At 39.3% G+C, this 22495-nt stretch overlaps 1 protein-coding gene across 3 annotated transcripts in view; it reads right to left on the minus strand.

Annotated features, from left to right (window-relative positions):
- The window catches only part of LOC311297067 (B-cell receptor CD22), a 256060-nt gene that overhangs the window by 118552 nt on the left and 115013 nt on the right, over positions 1-22495 (minus strand). Inside the window, exons 1-6 of one of the 3 annotated variants that reach the window (XM_084419159.1) lie at positions 10317-10427; positions 10049-10115; positions 9206-9574; positions 7969-8259; positions 6558-6809; positions 3644-3895 (exon numbers count right to left, since the gene is read on the minus strand). In XM_084419159.1, coding sequence (XP_084275285.1) covers positions 3644-3895; positions 6558-6809; positions 7969-8259; positions 9206-9574; positions 10049-10094 — 1210 coding nt within the window. In that variant the 5' untranslated portion in view covers positions 10095-10115; positions 10317-10427. Of the gene's footprint in view, positions 1-2833; positions 2903-3097; positions 3180-3274; positions 3539-3643; positions 3896-6557; positions 6810-7968; positions 8260-9205; positions 9575-10048; positions 10116-10316; positions 10428-22495 lie in introns of those variants that run through there. The other 2 variants (XM_084419158.1, XM_084419157.1) reach the window with 2 other exon arrangements.

Below are 22495 nucleotides of genomic sequence, written 5' to 3' on the forward strand. Positions count from 1 at the left end.
GAGGCAGTGAACACACAGGAGTGGGCACTTTTTCTACACTTAATATCCCCTCGGCCTGAGCCGTAGCAATTCGAGGCAACTGAATGGCAGAGCGAGCAGCGGGTAGGTGTGAGCACAGAGTTGTGGGCACATTTACTACACTTAATACTCGAGCGGCGTGTGTCCGCTTTAAGAGAGAGCGCTCTGAGCGCGTTACCATGGGGACCGTGTTTGTGTGAAGCAGTGAGCACATGGAAGTGGGCACATTTTCTACACTTAAGACACCTTCGGCCGGAGCCGGAAGACCCGAACTTATACTCTTTTTGAGATTTATCTGGGTCGCCGTGAAAACGGTGTTTGTGTGCAGGCGAGCAAGTGGTGTTACTGGCTCGTTGACTGCGGTGTAAGCTGCTGCAGTAGCCTGAATAGAGGGGACTGACAGAGCTGGGCGCTTTGATGGCGGTCCGGCCGTAGCGGGACTCAACCATCTCTTCCTCCTTGTAGATGCTAGGAGGACTTCACGGGCTCAGACTTCAATGTAATCTTGGGCCGCGGACCCCGGGGGGGCGGCGGTCTGTGACGGCTGGTCGAGCGCGATCTAGGGCGGCCGCCCTGACGTCGCTGCGAAGTGTTGGGTGGCCGAGACGAGCGCTGTGTGGAGCTGCGCACAGGAGGCTGAGTTTGAGAGCGGCCTGTGGCTGGGCTCGAGCGGCGGGGCAGGAAGAGGTGCATAGCCTGCGACGCCTTCTGTACTTCAGAGAAGCGATCCACTATCCCGCTGACCGCAGGGCCGAAGAGGCCGGTGGGCGAGAGTGGGGCATTCAGAAAAACAGAGCGCTCTGACTCACTCATGTCCGCAAGCGTTAACCAAAGGTGCCTGTCGATGACGGTGAGCGCGGCCATAGATCTGCCGATGGCTTGTGCAGCGGTCTTAGTAGCACGGAGCGCAAGGTCCGTAGCGCTGCGCAGATCCGTTAAGGCTGAGTGATCCGAGCCCTTCTCGTCCAGTTCACGGAGGAGGTCGGCTTGCAGGATCTGAAGTACAGCCATCGAATGCAGGGCGGAAGCAGCCTGGCCGGAGGCGGCGAAAGCGCGGCTGGCGAGAGCTGAGGTGGTCCTGCAGGCTTTGGACGGCAGGGCAGACTTTGAGCGCCATCTAGCTGACGGCGGGCAAAGGTGCGTTGCCACCACCTCCTCAATGGAGGGGATGCCAGTATATCCTTTCTCAGCAGCTCCGTCCACCCTGGAGAGAGCCGAGGAAACTGGCGAGCGGAGTCTGGTGGAGAAGGGCGCATTCCACGACTTAGAAAGCTCAGCGTGGAGCTCAGGCAGGAAGGGTGCTGACCTAGAGGCAGGAGCTTGGCGGCGGCTAGGCAGAAAACACCCGTCGAGTCGATTGGGCGCAGGCTCCCTCGGTGGGGACCAATCCAGTCCCATCCTTTCGACCGCTTGAGTGAGGAGGCGGAGAAGCTCCGCGTCGACACTGGCGCGGGATCTGCCAGACTCTAAAGTCGAGGAGGCGGAGCGGTGAGAGCCCGACCATTCCTCGCTGTCAGACGCAAGCAGAGAGCAGCTGTCAGCGGCGTCATCTGCGTCATCTCCCAGGGCGACGGCAGAGCGGGCGGAAGCCGGCTGCTGCGCGTCGGAGAAGGGCGGGGGAGAAGGAGAGAGCGAGGCTCGCGGGAGAGGTTCCGGCGAGCACTCAGCTGTAGCGTCCGGTTCAGGCGGCCTTTGAGAGCGGCGTTTCTTCTTACGTGGCCCGGAAGAGGCGGCCGGAGAAGGTGGAGGATCCTCAAACTTGGCGAGTCGAGCCCGTAGGGTCGACATCGGTAACTCCTCACACTGTTCGCAGCTGCCCTCAGAGAGAGTGCGGGCTGCGTGGTCGAAGCCCAGGCAGAGAGCGCACAGCACGTGGCGGTCTCCGTCGCTGAGTGAGGCTCTGCACGAGCCACAGGATAAGCGAGGCATTTGCAACAACGCCTCGCGCTCTTTTAGATGCAAGTGTGTCGCGGGGCGAACACACAAACACAGAGCGGAAAAGGATATAGTGCCGGATAGCACAGCAGGCAGGGAAGGCTGAAGGCCTTCTTCGCTTGCTTCGACAGTGGCTTCCTCAGAGTCCAGCGATTCGAAGAGCTTCGCTGAAGAGACAGAAATCAGTGAAGCAGCCTCTGAGCCCTGCTTATATACGCTAGGCCACACCCCAAATGACGGGCTGTGACGCATTAAGCGCGCCAAGCGCGCTCATTGGTCGTGACGTCACGCCAAGGGCTCAGCGATAGGCTGCTGCAGTTGCCGCAGGGCAGCCAATGGGCACGCGAGTCGCCTGCCCTAGGTCTGCATGCTGCCGCACTGCGTTGACAAGATTATTAAAAATTAAGGATAATTTTTTGGCTTCAGTATCTCGAGAAAGGAGACTTTCCCGCAGCGTAAGCTACTTACGCAATACGAGAGAACCTCTCGTAAGAGAACGGCAGGACATTTGAAATTGTGATTTTAGTAGCTGGGGCAGACAGCGGTGAAACCGTAACAAAAGCCTCTTTCACCCACAATCCGTCCACAGTCAATTAACACTTCAGCTTTCAAAAATACTACGACCGCTTTGTTCATTCGCGAGCCAGAGATTATGTTATCAAACCCAACCTTTTGTCCTACCGCCACCAACAAATCTTCGACTGTTACACCCGCCTCTGGCACACACCTGCACCCATTACGACGGGATAAGCAGGCCGTTCCTTGCACCGGAACGGCTGCCATACCGCACCTGGTGATAGATAGATAGATAGATAGATAGATAGATAGATAGATAGATAGATAGATAGATAGATAGATAGATAGATAGATAGAATCAGACCTCTTTGGGCTTGTCTTCATTTCATTCTGTTCATTCTTCATTGCAGGCTGTTGTGTAGCTCTGTTCCCACTGCAAGAAAAAAATAGGTATTTTAAAGTTGCCAGAGAACAAATGAGGAACAAAACAAATGGAATAAGCATGACCGATTGAGTGAGTAATTTAATGTGTAGCTTGAGAGAGAGAGAGAGAGAGAGAGAGAGAGAGAGAGAGAGAGAGAGAGAGAGAGAGAGAGAGAGAGAGAGAGAGAGAGAGAGATACCCTTACCAGTGTCTTCTCACAGCATACACCAAAACGCCAACTAAAACAACTAAAATAGCTGATGCAACAGCAATGTATATTATTATGCCTGTAAAAAGAAACAAACAAATATTTGAATGATTTTCCTCCTCTGCATTAAAACAATGATAGAGTGCATTAAAAAGACTGGATATAAATTCTCACCATTTTGAGGAGCTTCCAAAGTGATAGTAGAGTTTCCCAAACTGTTATCGGCAAAGCACTGGACAGTCTCGGGTAAACCCTTCCAACTTTTTACTGTGAATATGGTAAGAGACTCGTTTTGTTTGATGCTGGAGCTGGGGAAGGTTTTCGAGAAATCTGGACCAAACCACTTGACTTTGCTGGGAGGGTTGGAGTCCACAATACAGACACAGACTGTCAACATCGCTCCCTGGCAAGTCGATTCGTTTTTAATTTCAGGAGGATCTAAATTAGATAGATGATAGATATATCTTAAATCAAAACCAGCAATCTTCTTTCACTAACAATACCAATTTAAACATTGATTGTTGAACCTTCACACATACTTACACAATATATTAAGTTTCCTTGGACTAGAACTGTTTCTTCCCTCTGTGTTAATGGCTGTACAGGAAATAGCCTCAGTATGACGAGACACTTTCTCCAGTTTATAAGTGGGTCCATGTCCTGGCAACGGCCCATTTAAGCTGAACCACTGGTAGCTGTTAGCAGCAGGGTTGCTGTTACTGGAGCACGTCAGTTCTGCAGAGTCATTCTCCTTCACTGAGGGTTTAGCCACCACGTTTACATCATATGGAGGATCTGATTTAAATAAAATGTCATTTTTTTTGTCAACAAAGGCCTGTCTTTATCAAACATTCATTTTATTTAAAACGCTTTTTTCAAAGCAATTAAAGTTGGTATGTACGTAGAAGTTTATGCCGCCTCCTTATACAGTTGGATAATGTAAATGTAAGTGTAATCGTAATCATATAGGGACTTCCAGCAATTCAATTGCTGTCAATGAACACAAAAGGACTAGGTTCAGTGCAAATTAAGCTCTATCATGTCACAATATGTCAGTTGTGTTCAGTTACTGTCAGTTTTCATGGACATTTAGGGGATATTTACACCACACCGTTTTCAACTAATATATATATTGTTAATTGATTGATTGGTAAATGAGTATGCTCCCAATTATTGTGGATTCCTCTCAGGTGTGTTTGTCATGTGACCATGCCATGTGATGTTCTATTTAAGCTGCACCTGTACCAATAAACAATTGATTGTGTGTTCTCACTGCAACCTGTGTGAAGCATTCCCTGTCTTTAGCCGGTATCTAGTCAAGCTTTGTTTAACATATCTCATTTCACACATCGTTCATCATCCTGTTGCAAAATTAAACATCTGAACGCAGATGAACGATGTGTGAAATTATATATATATTATATAATATATAATTATCATATCATTCATTTAATTTTGCAACAGGATATTTTCTATGCTATAATTTATTTCAATAATAAAAAAAAATATTTATGATATATCTTACATTTCAAACAATGCAGAAGCAAAATGACCAAACGTAAAAAAAAACTTTTACAGCCATGTTATCTTTGCAAGCACAACATGTTATTTAGTCTAATTTAATATTAATATTTTAATAGTCTAATTTAATATAAAGTAAATATTTTCCTTCACGTGCCCCAGCACAGCCAGGACACCAGATTCCCCATTTATTTGGACACTTATCCCCTTTTATCCCCAAGTCGATTAGTTTTTAAATTCAGGAGGATCTAAATTAGATAGATCATGATAGATATATCTTAAATCAAAACCAGCAATCTTCACTAACAATACCAATTTAACCCTCTGATGGTTTACGGGGTCTTTTTGACCCCAAATGACTTTTGCTCAAATTAAAAAAAAATGTTCCCTTTGTCCAAATGGTATGAAACCTTCTACGGCTCTCAACACTTTCTAGATCTACAAAAAAATAAATAAATTGGAATGATATCTGTTTTTATGTTAGCGTGACAAAATTTGTGACACTCATGGTCTTCGGGGTCTCTGGAGACCCCGCAATCAAAATAGACACAATTCATCATCAAAATCAGAAACAACGCAGAACACATCGACAGAAATGACAGAAATAAAGTGGCACACTTCCACCAATTCAAAAAGCATCCACAATGCTAAATTATTTTGCTCACAACACGCGTACACACACACACACACACACACACACACACACACACATATAGAGGAATACATTTTTGAGACTATAAAAACTGTTCTCTTATCATTTGATATCAAATAAAATCATCCAAAATGCAGTACCACCACAAAAATAAATTGGTGACACTGACACATTGAAAATGTGCACACTCTCTCACACACACACACACACACACACACACACACACACACACACACACACGAACATTTGTAAGGCTATAATTTGTCAAATAAAATCATCCAAAATGCAGTACCACCACAAAAATAAATTGGTGACACTGACACATTGAAAATGTGCACACACACACACACACACACACACACACACACACACACACACACACACACACACACACACACACACACACACACACACACAGGAACATTTGTAGGGCTATAATTTGTCAAATAAAATCATCCAAAATTCAGTGTACTCACACACTCTCTCTCTCTTTCTCTCTCAGACACACACACACACACACACACACACACACAGACACACAGACACACACACACACACACACACACACATGAATACATTTGTGAGGCTATAAAACAACTGCTCTCTTATAATCTGTCAAAAAAATTCTAATTATTGAATTTGAACCTTGATTCTAATCATAATGTAACATTATTGAAAAACTGGGGGGGGTTCAGTACAAAAAAATGTTAAACTTTGACAAAAATATTTTATTTTTGTTATAATTGTGATTTTATAATATTTAGATATGAATCCAACTGAATCCAACTTGTGAAAAGATATCTTTCAGGTAGTCAAATAGCAAATAGCATATAGTGGAGCTCTATAGCATAGTGGTTAAAGTGATTTTTTTTTTTTTTTTTTTAACTGCATTTTCCAAAAAATGGGCATAAATGTTACATTAAACCATTTAAAATGATCCATGTTATCCCCATGAATGAAAGTTAGAAATCTGGGTCTTTTATAAAGTGAATTTTACATCAAATGCTGTTTTTTTGTAAAAAGCTTATTTAAATAAATATTTATTTATTTATTTATAGAAATTTAAAATATATCATAAATTCTCCAAAAACTGCACAAATGTTGAGTAAAAACATTAACAAACAGAATAAAATTACATTTGTAAAAAAAAAAAACTATTATCTTGTTACAAAATGTAATGTTATTGTCTGGGGTCTCTGGAGACCCCAAAGACCACGAGTGTAGACAAAAATAAAGACCATCAGAGGGTTAAACATTGATTGTTGAACCTTCACACATACTTACACAATATATTAAGTTTCCTTGGACTAGAACTGTTTCTTCCCTCTGTGTTAATGGCTGTACAGGAAATAGCCTCAGTATGACGAGACACTTTCTCCAGTTTATAAGTGGGTCCATTTCCTGGCAACGGCCCATTTAAGCTGAACCACTGGTAGCTGTTAGCAGGAGGGTTGCTGTTACTGGAGCACGTCAGCTCTGCAGAGTCATTCTCCTTCACTGAGGGTTTAGCCACCACGTTTACATCATATGGAGGATCTGATTGAGATAAAATGTTGAACAAATGTTATGTCAACAACTGTCTGTTCCTTCATTTCTTTTAATTTTAATCAGAGGCACAAACTGACCAAAAATATGCAATTTGGTGCATATTCAATTTGCTTATATTTATATGGTCAAAAAAGTAAGATACAAATCTGAAAACGTAAGGTATATTAAAGAGAACTTTATAACAGCAGACTAATTAGATAAAATGCATACAAATATAATTTGTCATTGTAACCCCTGTCTCCCAATATTGTCTTATTGAGATTATTTTTAAATGAGTAGAAGATTGTAAAAAAAAAAAAAAAAAAAAATCAGCCAAGTTTTGATTGTGTTGATAATTTAGAGGCTTTAGAAATTTGACTATTAAATATGATACAATTAGGCGTTTTAGGGTTAAGTTAGCATCCATTTTTAAGACAGTGGTTCTGAACCACAGGTCTAGGGTCTCATATTTAAAAAATATATATTTCGAGGAAAAATGCAGTTCTTGAAACATTCATCACAAAATGAATTGTGGTTAATTGCTTGGCATATTGAAGCTTTTTTTTTTTAACACCTTAAAAGTTTGAAAACAAACATCATTGTCATCCTACAAAATATCTAATTTGAGGGGCCTTCGACTATTGTGTTGGATGGGGGGCTTTATAGTCAAAAAGTTTGAGAACCATTGTCCTAAAACTATTAAACTAGTGCTGTCAAAATCAATCAAACATGATTTATCACATCTAACATAAATGTGTGTATGTAGGCCTATGTATACGTATGTGTATTTCACAAGTTCACTCTTACAAATAATAAGAAAGACTAGAGTAAAAAGTATGCTTATTTGTCGTGCTGTCCGAGGGGAGGGCTCTGAACCCAGTGTACTCCCCCATATCACTGGTTAGGATATTAACCAAGAAAGCGTGTGGAATCTGGGTGTTTGACGGATGCGAAAAACTGTTGAGGAACATATAGGTGAGTCGGCTATGTATATATAGGCAATGTATATACAGGCAATTTGAACGTGTTCCTCCCGAACTTTGTTAATAAAACATATGTTAGATGCGATTAATCGATCTGACAGCACTACTATTAACAGCAAACAAAAACACATTAGTATTAGCGTCTGATCATTTATTTGTCCTAAACTCACTTAAAGCAGACTTACATTTAACTTTGAGCGTTTTGTAGCCAGTCACTGTCTTCCCTGTAAACTCTGCAGAACAGCTGAGATTTTTATTGTGGTCTTCTCTAGAAGGAGTGAAGGTAAGGCTGTAGGATGTAGCCTTCCATTGACCTTGACTTTGCAGCTGTGATGGACCCAAGCGATCGCCCTCATGGCTCCAGGTGATACGAGGAAGGTCTGATGGACAGGAATGTAACACAGTGCAGGTAGCAGTCACCGGATTCCCTGATGTCACTTCATCTTTCACAGAGACGGTAGGTTGTTCTGGTGACTCTGGTAAAGACACACAGAAGGACATGTGCCGTTACTGTAATACGATATATCACAATAATGAGCATGCACAAAATTGATGTCGTAGGCACTTTAAAATACAACGGAAAGTTACGAACTATTTAGATCTTTAGAATGGATTTTTAAAATAATTTTCCATCAAAATTTACAAAAACTGCATGTATGCTACGTCAGAGACATGCGCACTCAGGTGTGGGCTAAACAATGCAAACAACACAGATGCATGACAAGCGAAGGACACGGCTGCATAAAAAATGCACATTGACTCTGACAGCAGATAGCGCTTACGGACTTTCTTTTTGTATTTTTGACCTGTTTATTTGTTCTGTTTCCCGCCACTCCTTTGTCTGTAGGGTTACTGTTATTATGAGTTCATTTGTCCAAGCTGTGTCTGATTAATTATCTCGTTTCTGTTTGCTATTTTAGATGCACCCTTGCTTTCAGTTTTGGTCTGGTCTCTGTTGCATTAATGTGTGTTTACTCTGCCTGTCAGCTTGTTCTAGAGGAGGCTATTTGTAAAGATTGAGTTTGCGTCTTTAATAAGAGTCTTCAGTCTGTTCCTGAGATAACTACGGTGTGACAACGGAACAGCAGTAATGCAGCCATTACACCGGTAAACAAAACAGGCTGTGCTATTTTCTGTTTCTGAACATATGTTTTAAACAATCATTTAGATTTTTGTATTTAGGTGTTCATCACATCACATCATCAAACACTTAATATTTAAAGACTTAACAGGCTATTTATTTTCAAACATTTGTTTACACTTTTTAAAATCTGGAATAAAACATGTTATTGACTGAAAATGTTGATTCTTTATAGTTCTTTTGCTCTTAATCTGTTTAATCTCAGGGCAACGCTTAAATTGTGTAACTTAATTCATTACCGTGATTGAACACAATCATTTGATTGAACAAATTTCTCTTACCTTTCACTGTTATAGAAACTTTTTTCGCCCCATAGGTATACTTGTCCAACTTTTCAATCTCAATCCGGAACATGAATGGCCCAGTGTCGCTCTTATGCAGAGAGCTGATTTTCAAAGAACAATCGTTTTGGTGCAGATCACCAATGAGGTTAGTGCGTCCTTTGAATGCCTCACTGATTTTTGAGGTATCTGAATGGAATACTTTTGACTCCTCATTCGCTGTGTACCAGACTCCTGTAAATCCTGTGTATGTCGTTCCTTTTGCCGCTGGGTAGTTGAACACACAGGGAATCTCCACACATGAGCCAGACAAACCCACCACTGATGCAGGCACATCATTGCTCCATCCGTTAGCATTAGCAGGTGACACTGAAAGAAGAATGATTCAGTAAAAGGAATTATATTTTATCTTTTTTCATATGACAATTTAGTGACCAATTAAAATATTTTATAATATTTTCTGTTTATTGTAATTGTATATCAGTGACATCACATCATGTAACATTCGCACAGGTTTCCTTTATTTATTTATTTATTTATTTATTTATTTTTGCAATGATTGTTTCATCTTAGTTTGAGTCTAAATTAATTTCCTCCCCTAGACACTCATATTGGTACACCTAATAGTTTATTTCCCATAGATGTCTGTAAGTAGACTGTAGTTCCTATGTCTGAGGAATGACTCATTTTACTTTATTTTTAATACTGCATGGCCTAAGATCTGAGAAAATTAACTTAGAATTAAAGTCATTTGTGTAAAATTCACTAAAACAGGACAAAACATTGATTATTTACAACATAAAAACAGCTGTCATACATGATAACCATTTTCATTCTACTAACCTCTGAGCCAGAGAAAGAGTGACAATAAACAGCTACAGAAAACCATTTCTGCATCAAAGTTCAGCACCTGGGAATACATTTTGTCATAATTTACAGCTAGTGCTAATACTAATAATCAGAATTGTTTTGGAATCACATTGTTTTCATTTTTTGAAACATGAACCTTGTTTAATTTCAATGTTTTTGGAGCACAGTGCAACTTTTGCAGTATTTATTAACACATTTAAATAGTCCATATGTAGGTATAAAATTTAATATTTTCACTTACTTAATGTCGTGTCCTCAAACAGTGCCTAAATTCATCAGAAGACAACTGGTGCGCTAAATATTTGAGAGCTTCCTTGCCGCTATATTTGGCTGAGTGTCACGCCTGTAATCCTGTTCACTTCCTATTTTAAAGACTTCTGAACGATGGGCTGTACCCATCAGCATAAAAGTTTCTTAAAGTGTTAAACTGTATACGTTTTTGGACACCACATGTTTTTCATATTACAAAATTATGCAAATATTGTACTGAAAATAAGTAATATTTTACTACAGCACAACAAAACATTTTTGATCTGCTATTTGAAATTAAATAACATGAACAGCATAATTCTTGAACTTTTCCAATTATGGCTTAAATTTAGTTTGTTAATAAGCACTTTCGTACCTGTATCCACCTTATTTTTCACGCAAGAGCGGGCGTCGCTGTTTTTGAAATATAATGTGTTAGATTTCCAGTAAGCCACTTCCGCTAATCGTAGTTGTATTGTGAACCCATAGTTTTGCGTCGACTGTGTAGTTTTGACTGTCTAGATAACTTATAATATGGACTACAAAAAGACTGGCGTCCTTTGCGCAGTTAGGGTGTGCCATAATAGCTGGTTCAAACATAAAAATACCTGCAAGAAATTTGTTTTGACCATAATCTACGCACCAGAGCTGAATGTGGATGTGGGGCACCCTATGATGTGCACGCTGCTAGAAGCTCGTTGGCTTTGGTTAAAAGCATTATTGTAATGTGTGAATACGCTAGCAATGCGAGTTTCTTGTTATTTCTGTTTTAGTCAAATAGTTAACAGTGGCTGCTAATCAATATCGCTCCTCATCTCCTCGCTCCTCCGTCCTCCAACCTATGACCCGGAAACCGATCGAGCTCAGCCATCTTGAAGGACATCTCAATTCTCTAATTGCTCCACGAGGAGGAGAGGATCGAGGAGTGAGGATTCCTGAGGAGTCATAGCGAGGATACACAGGTGTTAAAATTCTCCTCCCCCTTCACATCGGTCACGATAATTTAAATTTATTCTTGACTTTTGCAGAATATATATACCACACATCTCACATATTTCAACAGAATATCTTGCTTTATGTATTATTAATTTCTTAAATAACCAAACTAAAACAACATAAGGGCAGATCCTTTGAGCGCAGCTGATGATGCTATGAAGGGACGCTCGAGTGATCAAGTATTCCAATGTATAAAAAAGCTTTCATTCGATTCCTCCGTCCTCATTTTCTTTCCTTGCAGCCTTCCCTCGCATCCTAGGGGCTGGAGCTGAGACGCGAGGAAAGGAAGCAAGGAAAGGAAATGAGGATGTACAGATAGGAATTGAGAAGCACCCAGTGTATCTGTTGCATTAACCGTTCAATCGCCATTTTGAGTTATTCGCATGCACATGCTTAATGTGACACAAATGCAGTACATGTGAAATGGTTTATGTTAAATTACGTTATTAAGGTTCTAAATGCAGCAGTAGTTTATGTATTTCTCTTGTGTGTATTTGAGCAACACATTTGTGAGAAACTGCCAAAATTTCCGTACCTTTGCTCTTTCCACTTCGTTAATGAGAGACCCACAGAAGATCATCCCTTATTTGTCCACTTCTTTACGATAGAAATTTGACAGCCACTGTGATTTCTTGAACAATATGACCACATCTGTCCTTATATGTGAACATCAAAACATGCAAACTCACGTACGTCATCGTATTTACTTCCGTGTTTCAAAATACAGGTTATGGATACAGGTATAATGCTATAAAAGTGAAGTGTCTCAGTCACAGTTGACTGACTGTGCTGTCCAGCTGAACTGAATTAGGGTTTAACGGTTTGTCATAGGGTCATATTTGCATGTTTTTATAACATCCAGTGGCAAACATGGGAGGCAAACGTGAACTAACAAGAGAGAATAGGCAAGCTATGTAAGTTAGATTAAATAATGATGGCATTTCCTCCAGAAAAATTGCCCAGAAACTCAAAATACCAGTGAGTACTGTAGCATAGTGAGTACTGTAGCATAAACCATGTTGTCTGGCCTTAACCTTTCTGTCAAATTCATCCCATATTAACCCAATAGGGTTGAGTTCAGGTGGGGGCCATGTAATCATTTTCAGCTTTCCTTCTTGTTCTTTTTTTCTTCAAATAGTATAATGGAGGCAGACGTATTATGGTATTTGGGGGTGTTTTGCGAGCTCTAGAGTTGGTGATCTATTAGGGTGACCGGAATTCTTAACAAAGAGGGTTACCTAGTATTCTCCAGAGACATGCCATACCATCTGGCTTGAGACTAAGTCCTTCATACTACATGAGGACAATGATCCGAAACATGCGTATAAGTTTTGCCAGAACTATTTGACATGGCCCCCACAGTCACCCGACCTTAAACCTATCGAGTTAGTATGGGATGAACTTGACATAAAGGTTAAGGCCAGAAAACCAACCCGTGCTGAGCATCTGTGTACACTTCTTCAACACTTATGGAGTAAACTTTCAGAACAATATTTAGAATCCTTACTTGATAGAATGTCTAGATTTTGTTCGGCAGTTAGAGCTACAAAAGGTGGCTATTTTGAAGAGTCTAAGATATAGGTTTTTAGTTAGACAAAATATGTATTTTTGTTCTTTATTTTTTCCTGTATATAATTGTTGGTATAAATGCATATCCAGTGATTGTAATGGTATTATGTTATTTCTTAAAAATAAAACGTGAAAGTTTCACAGTGTCCAAAAGCTTTTGACTGGTAGTGTATATATAACTAAATAAATTAATTCTATATATGAAGTTCAACATCCTATTAACCTTAGCTTCACAAATATTGTATAATAAACAACAAAAAACCCAGATAGGGGTATAGCTAGCTACACAGCCTAATAAATATATAAAACTGTTGGTTCAGTGCATCTTGCTTTGATGGAAATTTTTTAACTCTGTCCACTTATGCTTGTAATGGTGGCGACCTTACACCACTTAGGAATTTAGTTGGAAAATAATTCCTTAAGTAAAGGTCCAAAGTCCAATAAACTAAGCAAAACTAATACATATCAGTGGATGTGGAAATAAGCGGAATTTGGCCTATTAGAACAATAAACAATGAAGAGGCCAGGGGCTCTTAACTCTAGCCTTCCAGGTCCACTTTACAGAGTTCACCTCCAGCCCTGATCAGAACTGTCTAGTACTCCAGAAGAACTTTGATTGGCGTGTACTGGTGTGTTTGATAAGGTTTGGAGGAAAGTGGACCTCGAGGGCTGAGAACCTAGCCTGACGTCGTCATACTCAGATTCTAGTCAGAATATGAGTCTGATACTGCTCCATTGGGCTGTGATTATGGGGCGTGTTTCAACCGAACCAGGAAGGAAAATGCCTCTGCACTCAATTGGATATACCTACAACCAATCAGAGCAACAAAGTAAGTGACGTATGTTCTTCATTCATCTTTCCGATCTTCATTCATCTTTCCGATCGACAAATGCCTTGATCGCGGTTCACTATGAATGTATTTTTGGTGCAAATCAACTGTTAAGGACTGTTAAACTGTCAAGTGTTAGCCCACAGATACATTTATGAGGTTTTATTTAATTTATTGCAATCAGCAAATTATAACAATTAGTAAAATACACAGTTTTAAAACTTCGCAAGGTGCAATTTATACGACGAGTTGAAGTTTGCTGTGCTTTATATAGGCCTACACGAAGTGAATACCTGCAATCATTCAGTCATTGATGAATGCACAAAACATGCAAATTAATAAAAACATTATAAACTTTAAGAAACGATACACAATTGTAGTTTAAGTTCGCGCTGAAACTATATTTACCTTTTTTGAAATAATCCATTAAACCTGCTGAGAAAGGAGGAGCGTGAACTAAAATGATCAGATCCGCGCGCATGCCCGGGAAAATCATGAATATTCATGTAGGCTCTGCCCATTGCCTCTGATGCACAACTCACTTTTGCTCCACATTTCACATAGATCAATGGTGCAAAAGGGAGAGTTTGCGAAAATTGTCACTTGAAAGCAAAAAACAGTATTGAGATTCATCGCAGCAGATTCAAGCAGTTGTAGTTATATACTTGTGTTTGTGCTAGAAAAATATACAAGACATTTGTGAGAAAATATTCTACAAGTGTGCAACGCTCATTGGATGAATTCACATACTGATTTGCGGATGAGCAAAACTTCTCTGTGACTTCACATTTTTTGATGCAGGTGTGTAAATGCGTTTTGCACATAGACAGTAAAAGAAATGGACATAGCGATCCCATTGGATTCAACGGAGAAAAGTGAAGTCAATTAGAAGCACTCACTTCCTGATGGCTGAGCGCACTGCGCAGACCCAAACTGAGCTTGACGACGTAGATGTGACGTGAGCAACCTGTCTGTCTTCTAGTAGCTGCATGTGCCAAGAGAAATCTGAATCATTCCCTTCCGAAACTTGCAGAGACGGAGACCGTGAGTAGGAGGTGTCCATGAGCTAGGAGCAGGAGCATCTTTTGCTAAGTATTCTGATTAATTATCTTGTCATTTTGCCTCCACTTCCCCCCAATTGCCCGTGAGCTCCTCCTCCTGTCTATATGGTGCATCTCTCTACTGTGCGACAGAGAGTCGCGTGGTTATGACGCAATCGTTAGCCTATTTTTACAAAAACTGCTTCTAGGGGACCATAACGTAAGATACAAGGTAATGGAGCCTTTTATACATTTTCGTGTTTCTTTAGAAATAAATAACGGACAAATGCAGTCTTTAAACGTCTCAGATGTAAAGTTATTCACTGTCAAGGTGACGCCAAAATGAATGGGAGTCAATGGAATGCTAACAGCAGGTGATGGTCTGCTAATCAATGGCGGCGCCTGGGGAAGCTTCAGTGTTTTCTGAAACATTGGCGCCCTGGTTTTGCACCATATTCACTGCAGCAACTGTAGCAAAAATGTGAGTGTACGAGTTTCTTAGTGATTTCTAGAATAGGATTTGACCACTTGCAATGAAGACTTTGAGAAGGTGTAACTGTTGTGTTGTGTTTGTGGAAGAGAAAAAAAAGTCTACAAGTTTGCAACTCTTAAAACATTTCTCTCTGTGACTTGTCTGCCTATGTGTGGCTATTCTCTACAACTACAAATTTCACTGTCACAGGCGTTCGGTTGATTTGCACAAAAAATACTGTTCTCTGTTCCTCTTTTAAAATGAATGTGCTGTCGATATCTTCTATAACAGACGCGATGGCGGAATCTACACATGATGTTTCATAAACAAAGTTCGGGAGGAACACATTCAAATAATCAATCCAATCAACTTGTCATCAAATAATTACCATGTCTACCCTATCAGCATGAGAGGAAGCATTTATTCACTCTGTCAACTCACCTAAGATTCCTTGACAGTTTTCAGCATCCCTCCACTCACTCTTGGCTTGTTCTTCTACGGGGGGAGTAGGCTACTAGCTGGGTTCGGGCCGAATGCAGAGCCCGGAACCCTCTCCTCGGACAGCACGCCAAATATGCATTTATTCTATCTGACTTATTTGTAAGTGTGAAATCTCAATTCTCCAGCGGCAGTCATCTTTGTTGTAAACGAATTCAACCCAAGCGCGCTTTGGTGATGTAGATGATTACGTTACTGTAGATCATCTGTCCATCATCGTATAAAGCCCGCCCTGACAATTTGATTGGTCCGAACAGCTCCGGTTCGAGCATAATTGCTCCACAACGGATCAAGTCCAGTTGTGGGCGGGGCTAAGTTTGGCTGGCATCCAGGCTACTGAGAACCCCTGCTCTAGGTAAATACACGTACAAGGCTCCACATAAGAATAATGCTTAATACAATAAACTTTTATTGCTACAGTTTGCTTCATTTGCTAAATGTAGATGAATAGGTCTGCTTGAACAAATAAAAAAATAGACATACATGAATGGATTACATTTACAAACAAATGGCCTATCAACTTCATGCAGCTTTCCGCAATCAAACTGATCCTGATTTGCAGCACCACAATGGAAAGACTTAAAGGATAAAGGAGCAGAACAGCACAATTTAGCAGCTGTAACCGTTCGGCTGGATAGTGCAAAAAAAATGCTCTCTATCCTCACATTCTGTCCTCAATTTAATATCTTTATTTTATTTATTTATTTATTTTTTAATAAGAAAATGTGGACCTGTCCGTATAAATTGCCACCATGATGCTGCGGGGCATTGTAGATGATTGCCAGGGTTTTGCCTGTTCTTAATGTTTTCTTTACTGCATTGCTATGAGGTTGTTAGGCTGTGGTAAGGGTGTTTTGGGTGGTTGCTAAATGTTTTGCTTTTTTAGCCAGGCCCAAATTAAAGGAGCCAACTCCCAAGTTAATAGATAATTATGATAGATAATGGCCTGGGGGCTGTTCCATAAAAGCCGCTTAGAAAAGCGAGGATTAAACTCCAAAACCGGACTTGAATGAGCCTAACAAATAAGTTGGGGCTAAAGTGGTTCCATAAAAGGTAATTGAAGTTCACGCAATCTCACTAATTTGATCCAGGTTTATCAAGTCTAGATAATTGCGTGTGCACGCGTTTCTGAAGCAGCCCTAGGGGTCGATCGTGGATCAAATCGATCCACCATCAAACAGCCTATATTTTGTGCTGTTTTATGCGTTTGTGACATGTTTTTTTTTTTTTCCTCAGTGCAAAACTTACATTTTACAGTTAGATTCTCCATCTGTAAATGTTAGAAAGTCATGCAAATGTATCCATTTTACTGCTAATCTTCATATTGAACGAGCGCCGCTGCGCGCATGCGCGGCAAATAGGAGCGCAATAATTCTGACTAAAATATACATTTTGCTTGGAAAATTAATATGCGATATTTTATAACACTAGAAATATCTTCTAATTATAATAATTTATCTTTAGGATGTTAGATAAGTTGCAGTGAACTTCTAGCGAACAGAAGTACTTCAGTGAACAGAAGTAGCCTAATTCAAGAAAGATTTTTTTTAAGAAACTAAATATATAAAGATACAAAATATAGTTTTGGGTATAGGACCTATGCTACTTAATAAATATGATGTATATTTATTTAGAATGCTGAGAATTACAGCTTTTAATGCAATAATTTTTTGGATAAAGCAAGAATCCCCAGTTTTAAATGAGTGGTTAGATTTAGTTTCTAGAATGTATTTTTTATATATTATACATATAATATAATATATTCGTAATGTACTTTACATTATAAAGAGGATAACATGAAATTAAGAGCAAATGTATACATTTTGAAAAGATATGTGCAACTCTAAAATCAAAGAATATTCCATAAAATAAAGGAATTATTTTATTTATTTGCTTATTTTATATTGAATATTTGGATTAGGATTTCTAAGTAGCTTTTATAAATGTGCCTTCATTTTTTTTATTTTTTTTTTTATTACTGGTGTGCATCTTGCAATGCAGTATGCTAATTGTGTGTGTAATTTCTTTAAAGAATTTGAATGAAAGTATATTTTCAACTAATCATTTAAATATAATCTGCACAGCCACAACAATATCCTGTGCTTAGACATCACACAGGAAGATCCGGGGGGCGGGGGAAATCTCCCAAGTACTGCGATTCAACAGAAAAGGGCACTTCCGCTTTCGTGATCTTAGGGGCTCAAGCACTAAGAAAAGTTTGTTTACATACTAAGAAAAGTTTCTGCTATTGCCCAATGCTTTGTGAAAGAACAAATTTGTGCATGATAAACTATCACCACCACCATAACACCAACCATATAACTTATTTTTCTTTCTTTCTTTCTTTCTCTCTTTCTTTCTTTCTTTCTTTCTTTCTTTCTTTCTTTCTTTCTTTCTTTCTTTCTTTCTTTCTTTGCTTTATACACATTATCAGATGCATTCAGAAATGTGGCGGACACAGAACAGCAACTTTTCAAACAGATTAAGTTTCATTAAGCAGATGTCTATAATAGTGCTGTTAATCTCTGACATTCATTGGGTGAAAGATAAATACTAGTGAAAAGATAAGATAACATCTCAAGAGATGTGAGATGGGGTTTTCCTGCGGAAAACTCGCTGCAGTGATGTGAGACCTCTCACTTGGACAAAGTGACACTTCACTATCATTGTCGGTTAATTACTAAACATCTGGGGCTGTATTCACAACACATTTTATCTTACCACTACATTAAGAGTTCTCTTAAATGGCAGTAAAAGGTCTTAGTTAAGAGTTTTCTTTTAAACCTATTTACAAAGCTGCTGATACCAACTTTTACTAAGGAATAGAGAGAAGTTACTAAGAGAAAGGGCGGGGTTGAACTCCATGCTATGGATAATGACGTCGGACATTATTTATTTATTTGTTTATTTAATAAAGATTTATTTTTAACTTTTTATCATAGATTAAAATCTATAAATCAAAATATTGCATTTATGATGAAAAGGTCCAAGGCTCTATTGCTATTGCCTCTATACACTACAGTGTCTTTGGTTGGAACAGCCGTTAAGATTGTTTTTTGTCCTGATGACTTAGGAGCTACTTTTAGCCTTACATCGTGAATATGTCCCCTGGACAGCTAAAACGAACTTTGTAAGGTTCAGTTGTATTTATCACAATCTCCATTAGTTTACAAAATCTTTCAATATTTATTTTTTTGCTGTACATTTAACATGTACTTATTAAATTTGGCAACCAAAAAAATATTGGTAACACTGAAAATGTCAGAATTTTGGTCTCAAACAAGTAATTTTTTTTAAAGATGGTTACTGCATCATTTTAAGATAATATTTTATTCAAAACGGGATTGTTCAACGTAATGGATTTATTCTTCAGATACAACGAATGCATAAAATGTTGCTTTGGCCTTGTGACAGACATGGTTTGCAGAAATGCAGTTCATCAAAATTCATGGCTTACAACACTGACGATGAAAAAGGGGAAGTTAAATTGTATGGACAAAAAGGAACTAGCCTACTCAGTAATGATTTAAAGATTTTTAGTGGAAAATAATTTGCTGAATTTTGAAACTGACTATTATTATGCTGCCTTCATGTGATACATACATTTCCTACTTCCTACTTCTGAGGTCGTGATTATACGAGCTTGTCGCATTCAAATGCTTGTTGTCAGAACAGAAAACACGGAAGACACCAGGGGCCCGTACCATTATGGTAGTTGATCAAACCTTGGCTAACGTTCCAGGAACGTTCTTCAAAAGACGTCGCTAGTTTATCCCATGGAGAACGTTGTAGAGACGTGGTCCACTAGACCATTGGACCACGTCTCTACAACGTATCCTTAGGACCTATCATGTTTTTCCTGTTAACCACAGTTGGAAAGGAGATTTTCCAGTCACTAAATCTGAGTGGATCTCCATAGAATGTTGCAGGTTCTGGTATAGGAAGTTGATTTGAACTGATGGATTCTGCTAACATCCTAACAAGGTCTGGAGTGTTATCTTCTTGATGTGATTTCATCACATTTTTCTGTGGAGGTGTGTGCTGGAACAAAGAGCTGCTTAATAGGCATGTGTCTCTTCTGCACAGGTGCACAGTCATGAAGTAACTCTCGGGTTTCATCTTTTGGGTCTTCTTTCTTCTTATATACTTGCATCCGTGCCTTTGCTGCATTTAACTTCTTTAGTTTCTCCAAGCCCTCTAGCTCTCTGCAATTGTTTTCCAATGCCTTCCGTCTAGCAGCATTTTCAGCTTCAAACTTGACATGCAGTCTAGCTTCTTCTCTTTATAGTCGCCATTTATGAGCTTCCACTTCTTATTCTGCTTTTTTACTTAAATTTTGACTTAAATTATTCATCTTTTTTTTTTTTTTTTTGGTTTATCAAAACAGATGTTTTCCTTCACAGTAATTATAAAACCTGTACATGCATAAATCATTCATCATGACTACACAGTTCAGTTCAGTTCAATGTATTTATATAGCACGTTTAAAAACAACCATAGTTGACCAAAGTGCTTAACAAGGTCCAAAATCAAAGAGATAATATACTCAAACAATACACTATACAAAACAAAATAACCAACAGTAGAAAAAGGTCAAGATATCAAAGCTCAACTTGAATTGAAAGCCACTGCATAGTAATGGGTCTTAAAGGGATAGTTCGCCCAAAAATGATATTTAACCCATGATTTACTCACCCTCAAGCTGTTCGAGATGCATATGTCAATCTTTTTTCAGACTAACACATTTTCAGTTATTTTAGAAAATGTCTTAGGTCTTTCAGTGGTTATAATGTGAAGCAACGGGGTCCACCTCATTCAAGTCGGAAAATGTGCATGCATCCTTCACAAAAGTAATCCATCCGGCTTACTTTTGTGTAAGCCGTGACGTAGAACGAACGTAGAGTTTTGTTTTGCTCATTTTGCATTGAAGTAAATCATGGGTTAAATATCATTTTTGGCCGAACTATCCCTTTAAGCAAGGACTTGAATGTTTCGATGGTCCGAGCTTTTCTTTCATTAAAAAAAAAAAAAGAAAAGAAAAAACGAGTACACTAGTTTAAAATAAACTTCCTGTTTGAGTGGTATGAACAGCTATGTGTTGTTGTGTCCAGCTCCTTTTCCCTTGCTCTTCCTCTCCTTTGCTCTTCATCTCCTGTTTCTCTCCTCTCCTCTGCTCTTCCTCTGTTCATTGTTTGTTCATGTTACTTCACAGTGCATTAACTATGTTAAAGGGATACTCCACTTTTTTCGGAAATAAGCTCATTTTACATCTCCCCCAGAGTTAAACAGTTGAGTTTTACCGTTTTAGAATCCATTCAGCCGAACTCCGGGTCTGACGGTACCACTTTTAGCATAGCTTAGCACAGATCATTGATTCTGATGAGTCCAGTAGCATTTCTTTCAAAATGACCAAAGAGTTTCAATATTTTTCCTATTTAAAACTTGACTCTTCTGTAGTTAAACCGTGTACTAAGATCGACGGAAAATGAAAAGTTGCGATTTTCTAAGCCTATATGGCTAGGAACTACTCTCATTCCAGCGTAATAATCAAGGAACTGTGCGGCTGTACCATGAGTGCAGCAGGCGTAATGATATGACGCAGCGCCTGAAAATAGTCCCCAGCTCGGTAACTTCTTCCAACGTGACCGGGACTAAGTTTGTCTAACCTATTAGACCTATTTTCAGGCGCTGCGTCATATCATTACGCCTGCTGCACTCATGGTACAGCCGCACAGTTCCTTGATTATTACGCCGGAATGAGAGTAGTTCCTAGTCATATAGGCTTAGAAAATCGCAACTTTTCATTTTCCGTCGATCTTAGTACACGGTTTAACTACAGAAGAGTCAAGTTTTAAATAGGAAAAATATTGAAACTCTTTGGTCATTTTGAAAGAAATGCTACTGGACTCATCAGAATCAATGATCTGTGCTAAGCTATGCTAAAAGTGGTACCGTCAGACCCGGAGTTCGGCTGAATGGATTCTAAAACGGTAAAACTCAACTGTTTAACTCTGGGGGAGATGTAAAATGAGCTTATTTCCGAAAAAAGTGGAGTATCCCTTTAACAAATACAACTTTTTTTCAACCTTAAACCGACTGAGATATGGGGATAAATTGATGCCAAAACCATTGAAAATGGACAGACTAAACAGCATTAAAATACGGACTGGTGAAATCACACTCCCCTCACCAGCACAGGTGTATAAGGTCATAGACTCACCACACTACTGCCGCTGTAGAAAATGCAGCTCAAATACTTAATACATATAAATCATAATCACAAAACTTTAAAATAATAATGTTATGGTCACACTAAAAAAAAACATAATGCCACACAATATGTTTGAGCATGGGTGGTGACGTTAGCAGGTGCTTCAGCACCCTCAAGAAAGACCAAGGCTGCATTTCCCGATAACTCTTAACTTAAGGTATAACTTAACTAAAGGTTTATCATTTTCAGGTGTGTTCTCCAAACCATACCTTAGGAAGCTGCTTAAATCTAGGTTTATAGGCCTACTCACTGCGTCCGCATGAGCGCGTAGGTGAGCGCGGCAAAAATGACGTCGTTGTTGAATGAGGGCCCCAGGCAAAATTAATCAACTAGGCCCTTTTTATATATGTATTTTATATATGTTTTATATATAATATATAAAACAATGTTGTTAATATATATTCATTACCTAGAGATATTATTATACAAAATGCAAAAATTAGTCAAAACACATAACATCTAACATTATGTGCTAATTATGTGCTTATTTACAAC

This window comes from Rutilus rutilus, assembly GCF_951802725.1.
Source record: "Rutilus rutilus genome assembly, chromosome: 9".
In the NCBI taxonomy this organism is placed as follows: Eukaryota; Metazoa; Chordata; class Actinopteri; order Cypriniformes; family Leuciscidae; genus Rutilus; species Rutilus rutilus.